At 41.0% G+C, this 13828-nt stretch overlaps 1 protein-coding gene across 5 annotated transcripts in view; it reads right to left on the reverse strand.

The window, feature by feature from the left end:
• Slc4a7 (solute carrier family 4 member 7) overlaps positions 1-13175 on the reverse strand; it is an 88069-nt gene extending 74894 nt beyond the window's left edge. For all 5 annotated transcript variants that reach the window (XM_028760546.1, XM_028760545.1, XM_028760544.1 and 2 more), the window contains exon 1: positions 13113-13175. In XM_028760546.1, the coding sequence (XP_028616379.1) occupies positions 13113-13160 (48 nt within the window). In that variant the 5' untranslated portion in view covers positions 13161-13175. The remainder of the gene's footprint in view (positions 1-13112) is intronic.
• Positions 13176-13828: the final 653 nt, after the last annotated feature.

Below are 13828 nucleotides of genomic sequence, written 5' to 3' on the forward strand. Positions count from 1 at the left end.
TCTTCTCTGGATTCACCTCAGTAAATATGACACTCTTGTTTGGCTGCTGGATAGAAATATGACTATTGTCCAATGCTTTTCTATTATTTTATTCAAGTGACAAATCTAGTGGATTCAGCTGCCTAAAAATCTTAAGGCAGCCTGCTTCTCCTTTTACTTTCTCTGGTCATGACAGTTCAAGCCTCTATCTTCATTGGCCTGGAAAATGTGGTAATTTTCTAGTCAGCTTTCAGCTTCCACATAATTGTCTCTAGAGTTCTCGAGGAGATATTGCTGTCCCCAATTAACATCCACAGCTCTCAGGATGAATCCAAGGCAAAGGTCTACCTTACTTCCCTTCTCCACCATTGTCTGTGCTCTACTTTACTATTTATTTACATGTATGTGTGTTCTGCCTACATGAATGTCTGTGCACCACATGTATGCTTGGTCGCAGGAGATTAAGAGCACCCACAGATGTGCTTGGAAGAGCACCTATTGCTCTGAACACTGAACGACCTCTGTGTCCTTTTCCTTCCTGTTCAGAATCTCAACCATTCTCAACTCACTAGACTTGAACATATTTTTTCAATTTCCAAGTCTTGGAATACTATATCTCTGCTCCTTGATAAATATATTAGATAATTGAGTGAATAAGGAAATAAAGTCTGATGTTGAAGAAAATGAATTCTATTTATTACTTCTTGGAAATGGGTTCTGATGTTGAAGAAAATGAATTCTATTTATTACTTCTTGGAAATGGGTACTTGTTTTATTAGTGATTTTCCAGATGAATGTATCATCTGCATTCACTTAAATCTCCCAAAGATTCTATGAAATTCCTCTTTTTTTTTTTCTTTTTTTTTTTTTTTTGGCTTTTCGAGACAGGGTTTCTCTGTATAGTCCTGGCTGTCCTGGAACTCACTCTGTAGACTAGGCTGGCCTCGAACTCAGAGACCCATCTGCCTCTGCCTCCCAAGTGCTGGGATTAAAGGCGTGCGCCACTACCGCCCGGCATGAAATTCCTCTTTTAATATATCATTCTCCCCTGTTTTATTCTTCAAATAATCTCTTGAGGCAGAGCCTCACTATGTAGCCCAGACCAGCCTCAAGCTGGCAATCTTCCTGCCTTAGTCCAGTTTACTTTCCTATTCCTTAACTTCGTCTGTTTATTCTCATAAAATTTACTTTTGTGCTAACAAATATGGGAAGGGGCAAGAAATCACCCAGACCCAAATCTTTTGTCTGATGACCTCTGAGTTGTTTTTCTTCTGTAATTATTAGTTCTGTTACTATCATTAGGGTTCCACACATACTAAGAAAGGATAGTCCCAAGCTACAGTCCTGCCTTCTTTTTACTTTTTGTTATGAGATAGGGTCTCAGTACGTTGCCCAGAGTGGCCTTGAACTCACTCTATGGGGATTCAATTTGTGATGTTCTTCAACCTCTCAAGTGGCTAGGATTACAGATCTGTGCCACCAGGCCCAGGCAGAAGGTATATATATCATTATATTGTTAGAAAATATAAAAAATATTGGGAATATGTTTGGGATCTCTGTGCTTTAAAGAATGTTAAGTAAAATATTTACTAAAATTATAAATGCATTTGAAATTTTAGCTTATAATCTGTTCAGCATGGGGACTGTTGCACTATGAATTATCATTTGAATATGGGTTGCTGAAATAAATGTCCAAAAGAAGCTTCAAAGAGTAACTTTGAATGCAGGCAGCAAACATTTGCTCTAATTTGGTAAAAAACCTGCCAGCTGACCTATATAACAATTTGACAATGCTTTAATCTGAATTCTTATTTTATTACTATTTCATATTTGTTAATTCTTATCTCAGTAAGAAAACAAAAATTCTTCTCTTGGCTTTTCTAGACATTAGCACCTTGTTTAAACTTCCCAGATTCTTTCTGAGAGCACACAGAATTCTCTGTGAGCTCCAAGAAATGATGAGCAAACACTAAAGGGCAATGAGAACAGGGTCTCAGAGAGCAGCTACTTCGAACCTTCTCATCTCTGACATGCATTTCTTTCTCAGGTCCACCATAAACCACTATCTCCATTGGCTTCAGATCCGTTTTCTCACAACTGAGTCTCTACTCTGGATTCTTCTAAATAAGGTTAAGATGATAGATTATAATTAAACAGATTTGTCAGATAACTGGATTGCAGTAGAATGCATAAAGCCAACAAGGTAATCATGCCTGTTGGTAATCCAGTACTTAAGAACCTGTAGCAGGCAGGAGGATACAACGCTGTGCTGGCTGCTGGGGGCCATCTGGTGGTGGTAAGAATGTGTGTGAAAACTGACTGTGAATGTGTTGTGTGTATTGTGTCACCTTTTAATTTTCTCATATTTTGAAAGAGTTTGTAAGAACATGTGATGACTTCTGAAATTTCTTATTTTTTTAACAAAACAGCTAAACAAAGTAAAAAGTTGAATGAGGGCTAAATTTATTCTGAATGAATCTCAAATTCTTAGCAAATTGTAGATCAAATCTCCCAAATGCAAAAATATTCCCAATATTCCCAAGAGACACTGTACCCTGCAGGTGTGTGCAAAAATACCCAAGGCACTTCCTCCTGGATAGACTGACAATTGAAGTAGAACATTCACTCTTCCTAAAAGGTCCCACTCAGGAATGCACCATGAGGCTAGGGACCCAACTTCAATCACAAAGAGGGTCCACAAACCCTAAATCACAAAATTAAAAGCAGATGAACTATAAAAAAAATTATTCTTCCTAGAAATGTAACCAGTGATTTAATCTGATGGCTATATTTCTTTATGTTAGTCGTCAATAATTATACAGATAAACCAATAATTATTTAAAACTGTACTTCAATAGCTGGACAATTAAATGATCTACTTTTACTTTCTAAACTAATCAGGCTACCTTCTATCCCCATCCCATGATACTTGCATATTATTTTTGTTCTGGGTCTTTGAGCTTCTGGTGTGTTTCCACGATCTCTCTCCAGACCACTTCCTTATGGCTCCAGGTCCTCCATTCTCCTCGATGATATAAATCTCCCTCTCTTTCCTCTCTCCTTCCTCTGGTTGGCAGATGCTCCACGCTATTCTGCATTCTGTCCACTCATTGGGTAATCCAAATTTATTGACAACGCAGAGAATAAATGATAAGAACTGTCGACACAAACTTGAGCCAGGAGACTCTTGGTGTAAGCGTTACAGTGTTGTGTCCCAATTGAAACAAGATATGAGGGCAGAGAAATCAACTGAATAACACAAGGGTGAACTTTAAACAGTGTACAAAAACATTATGCCTACAATGAACACAAAAGGTTCCTACTGTATAGTAATTCTAAAGATGGAATAGAAATAGCACAATTTCAGCACTTCCGGAATAGTTTCAACAGCTGTCATCAACTCTGAGCTTGGAAATCCTTGTCACTGGCCATGTACATAAAAATACATGCTTTCCATAAAGCAAAAACCACACAAGGAATAGCAAACAAGTAAAATACGTATTGTTGCCAAAAATGAATGAATATCTAAAACTGGTGAAAACTGACTTGCATTTTTTCTGGTGTTCAATATTTATAACATACTTAAACCCTTACTTCAGGTTAAATGAAAAACAATACCCAAATGACCACATTGTGACCATAGCATTCATTAGGAAGGGCAGAAGTACTAAATTCCTGGACAGCCTGGACAATAAAGTAATTAAAATTCATCTCAAAACACAAAAAATTAAAATGCCCTCAGAGTATATGAGCACATGCTATAACCTCAACAACTCAGAAAGGTTATGTGTAAGTTTAAGGCCAGCCTGGGCTACAAAACAAGTTACTGTCTCAAAACAACAACAGAAAAAGACCTTTAGAGGGGTTTGGTCATTTCATCTTAAGGTGGTATATATTCTGTGAGCACACACTAAGGCTTATGCTAAAATATAAACACAAAAATACATTAATGAAAAAAAATAACTTGAAGAGATACAAAAAACACATCTTTTTTCCAAATGTTAACTTTTAAAACTTGGTTAAATGAAAATAATTTCGATAGAGTGAGCTCTAACTCTTGTAAGGAAGTGATAGATGAAACATGGTCTGTATAAAACATATGAATGTATGATTCATTCATGGGGAATTCAAAGTTAATGGTGTTCTCTGTAGTAAAATCAAGAATGTAATGTGACTGGGGTCCCCTACAACTGTGTCAATGTAATTTCAATAAATGTCAATTCAGCTGAATTAATTGTTAAGTTTATTTTTCAGGATGTTGGAGATCTAATGCAGGCACCAGAGCACCTGAGGCAAGTGTTTTACCACTGATACATCCTTAGCCCTTGGATAACTTAAAAATATTTATGAATCTCAATAAAAAGCTAAGTATTTTCACAAGAGGGAAATCTAAGTTTAAGCAAGTATATATACTCCAGCTCAGCACGGTGGCACAAACCTGTAATCACACCATCTGGGAGTCAAAAAAGATCACCTAGCGTTTAATGTCAGCCAAACCATCTCACAAAGAAAGGAAGACGAAAATCTAAGTTAGTTGTACATCACTGCCTTACCTTGCTTTCTATGGTTGCAATGAAGACCATGACTAAAAATAACTCTGGGAGAACAGGGTTTTTACTTCAGCTTTTAAACTAGCAAGAAAAACCCAGGAGGAACCTGCAGACAGGAACTGAAGCACAGGCTATAGAGGATGCCATTTACTGGCTTGTTCTACATGGCTTGCTCATCATACTTTTCTAGACAACCCAGGACCACCTGCCCAGGGCTGGCCCATAGACATGTCTAGAGGCCATGTGTCAAGTTGACAAAAAAGCAGTACAGGCACCAAACTGTGATGGCCTTATACCTAAGCCACTACATTTTAAATACTGTCTCTAACTTTCCCTTTACACTTTACTGACTCAAATTCCTGGGTAAATGTAAACAGGATTAGAACACCAGTAACTACAAACTCAAATATCAAAAGGATAAATGAACTCAGTACATAATTGGGTAAGAGATATGTAGTTCATTGAATATAATTTTTGAAATATTATATACTACTATAAGCTATAGTATTGATGAAGTACCTTTACAAAATGAAAATCAAGTAATTCTTGTTAGATTCTATTAATAACCTCTCAAAAAGTCAGCCCATGACATAAGACAATATAAAAAGAAATCATCTACTGGGCATGGCAGTATAAAGGAGACTAAGATAGGACTATACTGATTTTGTTCAAGAACAACCTGAAATACATAAGAACTCTGAGGCCAACCTGGGCTACATAATGAGATGCCCAATTTCTGAAAGGGGCAGGGAGAAAGATGACACAGGAGAAGGAGGTAGAGAGGAGAGGGGAGGAGAAATTAGAAGCTTGTGTGGTTGTGAATATGTGAACAAGTGAATTGCCTTAAGTTTGACATCAGCCTGAGTAGTTATAGAGTGAGTGCAAGGCCAGCCTGGGCTCAAATTTTTTAATTAAGTATGTTTAAACATCAAAATTATTTATATAAAAAGATGACACACTGGCTGTATAGTGATATATATTAGTTTCCTCTTTAGCTCTCCAGTGTACTTATACAACTATATATTGTTACTTTTCTTTTAAAGAAGTACCTGTATTCAATTAGACCTAGCTATCTCTATCAGTAGAAAGAACCATCCCCACTCTTTAGCAACTGTTCAATGGCATAAGGTAGATATCCCATAATTTACTCTACCTTTGCCATACAAGGGGGCTACTTCCATAATATTTTTTCTGTTTGTTTTGTTTTGTCTTGTCTTTTAAGATGGTATCTTCCTATGAAGCACAGGTTATTCTGGAAGTCACAATAATGGTCTGCCTCGGTTTCCCAGATGGTAGGCTTGAAAGACTGAACCACCATACCTGACTTAAAAAGCAACTTTTAAAATACATTATTCTGCCCCCTCTTTCCTTGTCCCGCTTACTCCGCCCCACTCGCTCCAGGACCCACTTGCTCTGGCCCCACTCGCTCCAGCCCAAAGTCCACTGTAGCTGTCTTCACACACCCATATGAAGGCATCAGATCATATTATGACCTCCTGAAGAGCCATCTTACCAGCCCTAAAAATGATGCATTTTCAATCTCTCCTGTACAGTAACTAAAATAGAGAAGTCTATTTTATACAGGTTTACATAGTTGGTATCATAGGATTTGCTTTTTCAAGGTCTATGACATTTATTAGTTAGTGATTTGGTGTCCATGCTTTCTAAAAACCACTACATGTGGGGCTGGAGAGATGGCTCAGAAATTGAGAGCACAGACTGTTCTTCCAGAGGTCCTGAGTTCAATTCCCAGCAACCACATGGTAGCTCATAACAATCTAGAATGCGATCTGGCACCCTCTTCTGGCATGTAAGCATATATGCAGGCAGAACACTGTATATCATAAATTTAAAAAAAAATACCGCATGTGGCTGCATTCTCTCACCCAAGTTCAATATATTTATCTGTTACAGGATTTCTCAAGAACTTTTAACATGTTGTTATAAATTATGAATTTCTAAAAGTATGTGTGATGTTTCCTAATTTTATTTGGCTACAAATAGTTGACAGAATCTCCTATAGACTCCACAATCGAGAAATAAATTACAAGTGAATGTTATGGGTTGGATGCAAAACCGTCTAACAACTATTTAAGCAAAATATAAGCAAACTTTAAAGATATGCAGCCAAAGGGAAAAGAAATGAAGTTTTGGGGATGATTCATATGCCACCCAAGTGCCACATCATAGTTTCCTCTATTTTAAAATCAATTTTAAATACAGTACTTGTATTAGTTTTGTATATTATGACAGAACCCAGAATTCTTTTCATTTAACACTAATGAAAAACCAGCAAAAAATTCACTGAGGTTCTGAGTCAAGACAAATGAACTGACTCACAAGAATCACCTTCCACAATTAGTAATCAAGAAAACAGCTATGGGAACTGTTATAGGGTGTTTAATTTGCATACAGGCATCTTTTTTCTTTTAAATAAATCATTCTCACAAAACAAAAATGTGATCTTTAAACTCATTTCATAGAATATAAAATCAAGATTTTTTTTCTTAAGGGTTTCACTACATGGACAATTGTGGACTTGTGGATTAAAGCAACCTCCCTGCATCAGCCTCCCAGGTAGCTAAGTACAACACAAGCATGCATAAGAACTCAACTTCAGAGAGCAAGTCTACATTTCATAAGAGTTGCTGCTAGGAAAAAAAAAAAATAGAATTCTGCTTCTGTAAGTGGAGAAATATGAACACCAAGAAGAAAAGAAATCCGTTTTAAATGTACTTTCAAAGTAGAGCCACATGGTAAGTAATGCAAGCACTCTGGAGGGGCAAGTTCAACCAAGGTCAAGGCCAGCCTGTTCTTCAGATAGACCAAGGACACATAGCAAGTTTCTGGGGGGGGAGGGGGGGGAAGGGGAGGAGAGGGGAGGGGGAGGCAGAGGGGAGGGCGGTAGGGGAGGGAGTAAGGAACCCAGGAAACTTCAAGCATACCTCAGAATTACATCCACAAGGACAGTGAGCATTGCTGAAAGGCAACCCTCCAGTTCCACTTACACTTTGCACATGTGCCCTAAAAGAATTCCCTCTATATAGTATATTGACACTTGTCTTTCCCTCACCTCCCTGTTTTCCTCTCTACTCAAACTCCAGCCAACAGTACCAAAAGAGAAGTAAAGTTCTGAAAGATATTTTTTGTGGCAAAGTGTGAAATTACTGCACATCAATAAATTGTTTCAGCTGGGTGTTGTGGCTCATGTCTTCAATCAGGAGACAGAGGACTTGTGTGAGTTCAAGGATCACCTAGTCTATACAGGCCAAAGAGGCCTACAAAGTAAGGCCTGTTTAATTTAAGACCCTATCTTTAAATTAAGACAAATGTTTCCTAGAAGACTCTTACCAAAAGCATCTGTAGTTAATCAGGAACCCTCAAAAGAAAGAAAGATGTTACATAAATTTGATTTTATTTTCTTGTTAAAGACACTGATTTTTAAAGTAAAAGAGACTCTGTATACTTTTAGTATTTCCCCAAAATAAAGAATACCGGCAAGCTAATATACTGACACACACACTTTTTTTTTTTTTGGTTTTTGAGACAGGGTTTCTCTGTGTAGCCCTGGCTGTCCTGGAACTCACTCTGTAGAACAGGCTGGCCTCGAACTCAGAAATCCGCCAGCCTCTGCCTCCCAAGTGCTGGGATTAAAGGAGTGCGCCACCATTGCCCGGCCTGACACACACTTGTAATTCCAGCACTCTACAAGTAGAGGGAGAAGAGCCTAAAGGGAGGACTAAAATTTCAAGGCTAGCCTGAGCTGAGGAGTGAGGACAAGCAACCCTAAACTATATAGCAAGACTTGTCTCAAAAGGAATTTTTAAATAAATAATAAGTAGGAAATATTGTGTATATAAAAGCAGAAGAAGCACAAGCACATCAAATTATTAATTATATGTTATAAACAGTTGTAAAAAAAAAAAGTTTCGCCGGGCAGGGGTGGCACACGTCTTTAATCCTAGCACTTGGGAGGCAGAGATAGGCGGATTTCTGAGTTTGAGGCCAGCCTGGTCTACAGAGTGAGTTCCAGGACAGCCAGGGCTACACAGAGAAACCCTGTCTCGAAAAACCAAAAAACAGTCATAGCCCAACCTAGCACTTCTCTAGTCACTCAGCCCTCAGCACTGCTACAGCCTGTATCACAATGCCAATCACAGACCCTCTTGATGGTTTAGCATCAGCAAAAACAGAAACAATTCTAAACTTTTCCAAATTGTTATATCTCAACAAAATATGTGATGATGCTCTCATGTAAAGAAAGCAAGTCCAAATCTTATTGCTAATAAAAATGTTGTAACAATTTTCTTATTGCTACATGTTACTACAAAACTAAAAATTACTGAATGCATCAAAGAATGAAAGTGCAGGAGGGTAAACAGTCCATGGCTATTATTACCCTAGCTGTATGAAAGTTGTGGCACAAAGATGGTGAGTTAGAACTGACTTCCACACCAGAAACTGACCCACTGCATATTCATGTTCTTATTCTTTTATGTACTTGTGTTCTCTCTCTCTCTCTCCCTCTCTCTCTCTCTCTCTTCCCCTCTCTCTCTCTCTCTCACACACACACACACAGAGACACACACATGCACATGTAACATAAAGAAAGTTTAAGCTATGCATATCTATCCATAACCAAACCATAGCATTAATCTTATAAACAAGCCTTAACATAGACTGCCCTTTCTATAGCTGCAAAGCCTATCCACTTTAAGATCTTATTTGTGGTAAGATAGAGTAAGAGAGAAAGAGGAAGAAAAACAACCCATTACAGGATGTTGACAAGTAGCTACCAAAGTTTAAATATATATTGGCTAGCAAGCACATCACATACCACTAAAATGTTATACTAGGTTCCTCCAGTGCCAGGGTACTCTGACTTTCAATTTAACCTATTCAACTAATGAGACTTTAGTATAAGAGCATATTAATTTTCATATCCTCTGCTTGGTCAAAAGAAACTTTGTGTTTTTAAAGCAGCCATCCCCTGGTCTCACTATCAGACACAACTATCCTCTAGTCTAAGTCTAGTTTCACTTGGACACGTGACAGGTGTGCTACCTCTCCCTTAACTGTTACAAATCCATGGAGTATAGCCTGAAATTATTGACAGCCAATAAGGCAACAGAAGTTCTGGTAATATTCCTGTGGTACCATATATGTAAAAGCTGTCAGTAGCGACTTACAGTTCCCAAAAGGAAGATATTTACAGACTCACAAAAACTAGATTATTTGAGTCTTACTCCTTTTAGCCTAATACCTATTTTTTTCCAAAAAATATTTCTAACAGAATCATGAAATATTTTAACTGGCATTCACAAATCAAATGTAAAGGTCATCAGCATGTTCACACAACATGCCAAAATAAACCCTCTGAAAGCAAGGCTCCATCTACCTGCTATGACAATTTTCCAGTACCCAGTATCGATGAGATACGTAGTATCTTTAAGGTAAGGCTGGGTAAAGTGAAACATGCATATAATTTCAGCATTTGAAGTGGAGGCAGGAAGTTGATGCAACTCTGATGCCAGTCTGTGCTATGTGTAAATTCAAAATCAGCCTCAAACATACAGAAAAACCTTCTCTTTAAAAAAAAAAAAAAAAAAAAAAAGCCGGGCGGTGGTGGCACACACCTTTAATCCCAGCACTTGGGAGGCAGAGGCAGGATTTCTGAGTTTGAGGCCAGCCTGGTCTAGAGTGAGTTCCAGGTCAGCCAGGGCTATACAGAGAAACCCTGTCTCGAAAAACCAAAAAAAAAAAAAAAAAGTCTAAAAATGAGAGAAATCATAAAAGCAGCCTTTTCATGGGACATTCCCAAAATGCTCAAAAGAAAGCTTCTTTGCTAAACCTAGAGAACTTATACTACATGTTACAAACTACACTAGAAAATATGAGCCAGGCAGTGGTGGCACATGCCTTTAATCCCAGCACTTGGGAGGCAGAAGCAGGCAGATTTCTGAGTTTGAGGCCAGCCTGGTCTACAGAGTGAGTTCCAGGACAGCCAGGGCTACACAGAGAAACCCTGTCTTGAAAAAAACAAAACAAAAAACAAAAAAAAAAAAAAATGACTAACATAACAAATTACTACTTACCCAGCACTAAAAAAAATTAAATTTTGATAAGTTCCAAATGATACCTACAATGGTGACATTTTGATTAATGCAAAACAAATGTTGCAGCCAGACATGGTGGCACAAGCCTTGCATAGATGAGCTTCCCCCTCACCCAGTCCAACCCCTCAAAACAAAAAAATAATGCAAGGTAAAAGTTTTCCTTCCAACACTACGGTCAGTGAAAAACTATAATACTAAATTATGAGAGGGATGGGCTCCATTTACAAAGCAATGTAAGTGGCCCCCAACTTAATGGCTACTCAAATATTTTTGCATAGTTATAAACTTAAGGTGATACATTAATATAAATTTTAGTCACCTCTTTTGGCTAGGCCAGTCTATTGTGAGGTAAAAGTTATAACTGAGAGTTGGACATAGTGGCTCATGCCTATAGTGCAAGCACTAGTGGGGTTAAAGCAGAAGGATTGTAGCAAGGCTGAGGCCTGCCTGAGGACAATGTGGATCCCTGTCTCAAAAAAATAAAAAGTTATAATTGACAAACATCATGGGGTATCTCATTTTTATGATTTTCACTTACCAAAGTAACACGAGCGTGTCAAAAAGCAGAGTGCCCTCCACTATTTTAACCTACTTTCACTGCTGCTTTTAAACTAGAAGCTTACAGAATTTTATTTCTCTATTATAATTTGCTTTTTATTGCTGTTTTGCCTGCATGTATGTCTGTATGAAGGTGTCAGATCCCCTGGAAGAGGAATTATAGTTGTAAACTGCCAAGTGGGTGCTGGGAATTGAACCGGAGTCCCATGAAAATACAGCCAGTGCTCTTATAACGGCTGAGCCATCTCTCCAGCCCCTGATTTCTATTACTAATTTCTTTAAGTTTACTATTGCCAAGTCTTATCTTCCCAAAGACTTAGGGAGTATGACCTTCCAAAACACTCTACTATCTTGCTACTAATACCAGAACTGAGAGTTCCTTGCCATCTGTTTGTCCCCTGTCATGTCCCTTGTTGTAGACATACACCCACATCCCTCTGAATGAAGCTTCTATTAGGGAAAAATTGGTTCTACTCTGGACACTACAGAATAGATTCTCAATAAACTACTACGATGGATGGATGGATGGATGGATGGATGGATGGATGGATGGATGGCAATGGCCTTATTATGTACTACTTCTGTCTAAGTAGACAGTGTTTAAGAATACATCATTTTTGCCCAGGTTTATGAAAACTGATACTGTTTACTGTTCAGCTGAAAATGTACAAATAAGGTTAAGAGCAAGCAACAGTGTATTTGACAGATACTCTTGGAGAAGAACCCGAAGGTTCATTCAAAGGCCATAAAAAGAATCCTTAGGAGTTTCCAGTACTTCACCACTGTGACCCATCAAACCCATAACCACTGCAGAACAACTTCACAGTTTTTTTTTTTTTTTTCGAGACAGAGTTTCTCTGTGTAGCCCTGGCTGTCCTGGAACTCACTCTGTAGACCAGGCTGGCCTCAAACTCAGAAATCCTCCTGCCTCTGCCTCCCAAGTGCTGGGATTGAAGGCGTGTGCCACCACTGCCTGGCACAACTTCACAGACTTAAGACTCAAGTTTCCCTTTATATTTAAAGAGCTTATATTTGATTACTGTGAATTAATGAATGACCACTGCCCATGGCCTCCACAATAACCTTTAAAATAACGTCGGAGGGGGGCCTTAAGTTAAAGTCTACATTAAAAAAAAAAAAAAAAGCAAAAAACAAAATGTCCTTTTCCTTGCTTTGAAAAGACTGGAAAATTCATCCCTGCAACCTTCCCTCCCCTTTCACTGGTCAGAGTAAAAACTGGAAGTAGGAAAATTAATACCACCCCATCCTTTGAGTCACAGCCTTTGAAAGGAGAAGGCAGTTTCCTCTGTGGGGCACATATGCGTTCCTGTTTCTTGAGAACGAGCCACTTGTGTGCCGTCGTCCCCTCCCGCCCTCATGTAAATGAGAACCCCATTTCTGCAAGGTCCCAAGTCTGCCCTTACTCAAGCTGCTTGCTAGTCTCACTGGGAAAGCGGGGTCGGCTGGACTGGTGATGCACAGCTCAGACCACTGAGGGTCTCTCTCGGGCCATTCTCTTTCTATGGGGCCCGGAGGAGGACATTCACGCACCGTCCTTCTCCTGGGCCTGGGATCCAACACTCCACAGATCGCTTGCCCCGACGGCCGGTCCTGACTCCGGCCACAGGCTGAAGGCTGCGGGCGCAGGAAGAGCAGCCTGGGCTGAAGGACGCCAGCGTCCACGCGGCGGGAGAACACAGCGGCCGGTGCCGCGCGGCTGAGAGCGGGGCACTGCGGCGGCGGACACGCGCGTCCTCGGGAGAGGCGTCCGCGAGGGTCCAGGCCGGCCGCCCCCAGCGACCCCCCGCCACACAAAGGCGACGACGGCGCGCAGCCGCCAGCACAGGCCGCCGGCAGCCTCGCTGCGCCGCCGCCTTTGTCTGCGGGCCTCGGCCTCCCCGCTCCTTACCCGCGTGAGTAGCGGTCTCATCTGCTCGCCGGCCCCGTCTGCCTCCATGGCCCGCCCCGGAGCTCTGAGAGGCCGCGACTGCGGCAGAGATGGGCACGCGGAGGGCGACCCTGTGCGGAGCGCTGCCGCGGAGAGCTGGGCGCGGAGTGCGGCGCCGGCTGCGGGCGCGGGGCGTTCTCAGGGAGAGAGGCAACGGCGTGCCGCGAGGACTGAGAGAGCCAGAGGACGCGGCGCAGAGGAGGCAGCCGCGCCGGGACGGGGGCGGGGCGGGGGCGGGGCTGGCGGCCGGGGGCGGGGCGCGCTCCGGCACGCCCCCCCGGAGCACGCCCCTTGCCTGTTTGGCACCAGGGCCGGCGTCGATCGACCGCCTCCTGTGGCTAAGGGACTCGGAGGTAGGGCGGAGGCAGAAGCAGACAGACATCCGTATCAGCCAATCAGCTTCTCTGAAGGTTCTGTCCGCCCCCGCCCCCCACAGTCAGTTTCCTGGAGGCCCCGCCCCTCTTTGTAAAGGCTTAATTGACCGAGGCTGAGAGTAGAACTCAGTTTTTCGAATCGGAAGTTCTACAGAGTTTCGAAGTGGAATGGGGTCAACACCCCATTCGGCTCCTCACCACGTGTTTTACAAGCAGAAGGGAAACAGGACGACGCCCGATTCATTCGCCTGTGCAAGTTCCTCTCCTAGTGGGTAACTCGATCATAAGCCCTGTAAAAGAGGG

Source organism: Grammomys surdaster, unplaced genomic scaffold (genome assembly GCF_004785775.1).
Source record: "Grammomys surdaster isolate TR1022 unplaced genomic scaffold, NIH_TR_1.0 126546, whole genome shotgun sequence".
NCBI lineage: Eukaryota > Metazoa > Chordata > Mammalia > Rodentia > Muridae > Grammomys > Grammomys surdaster.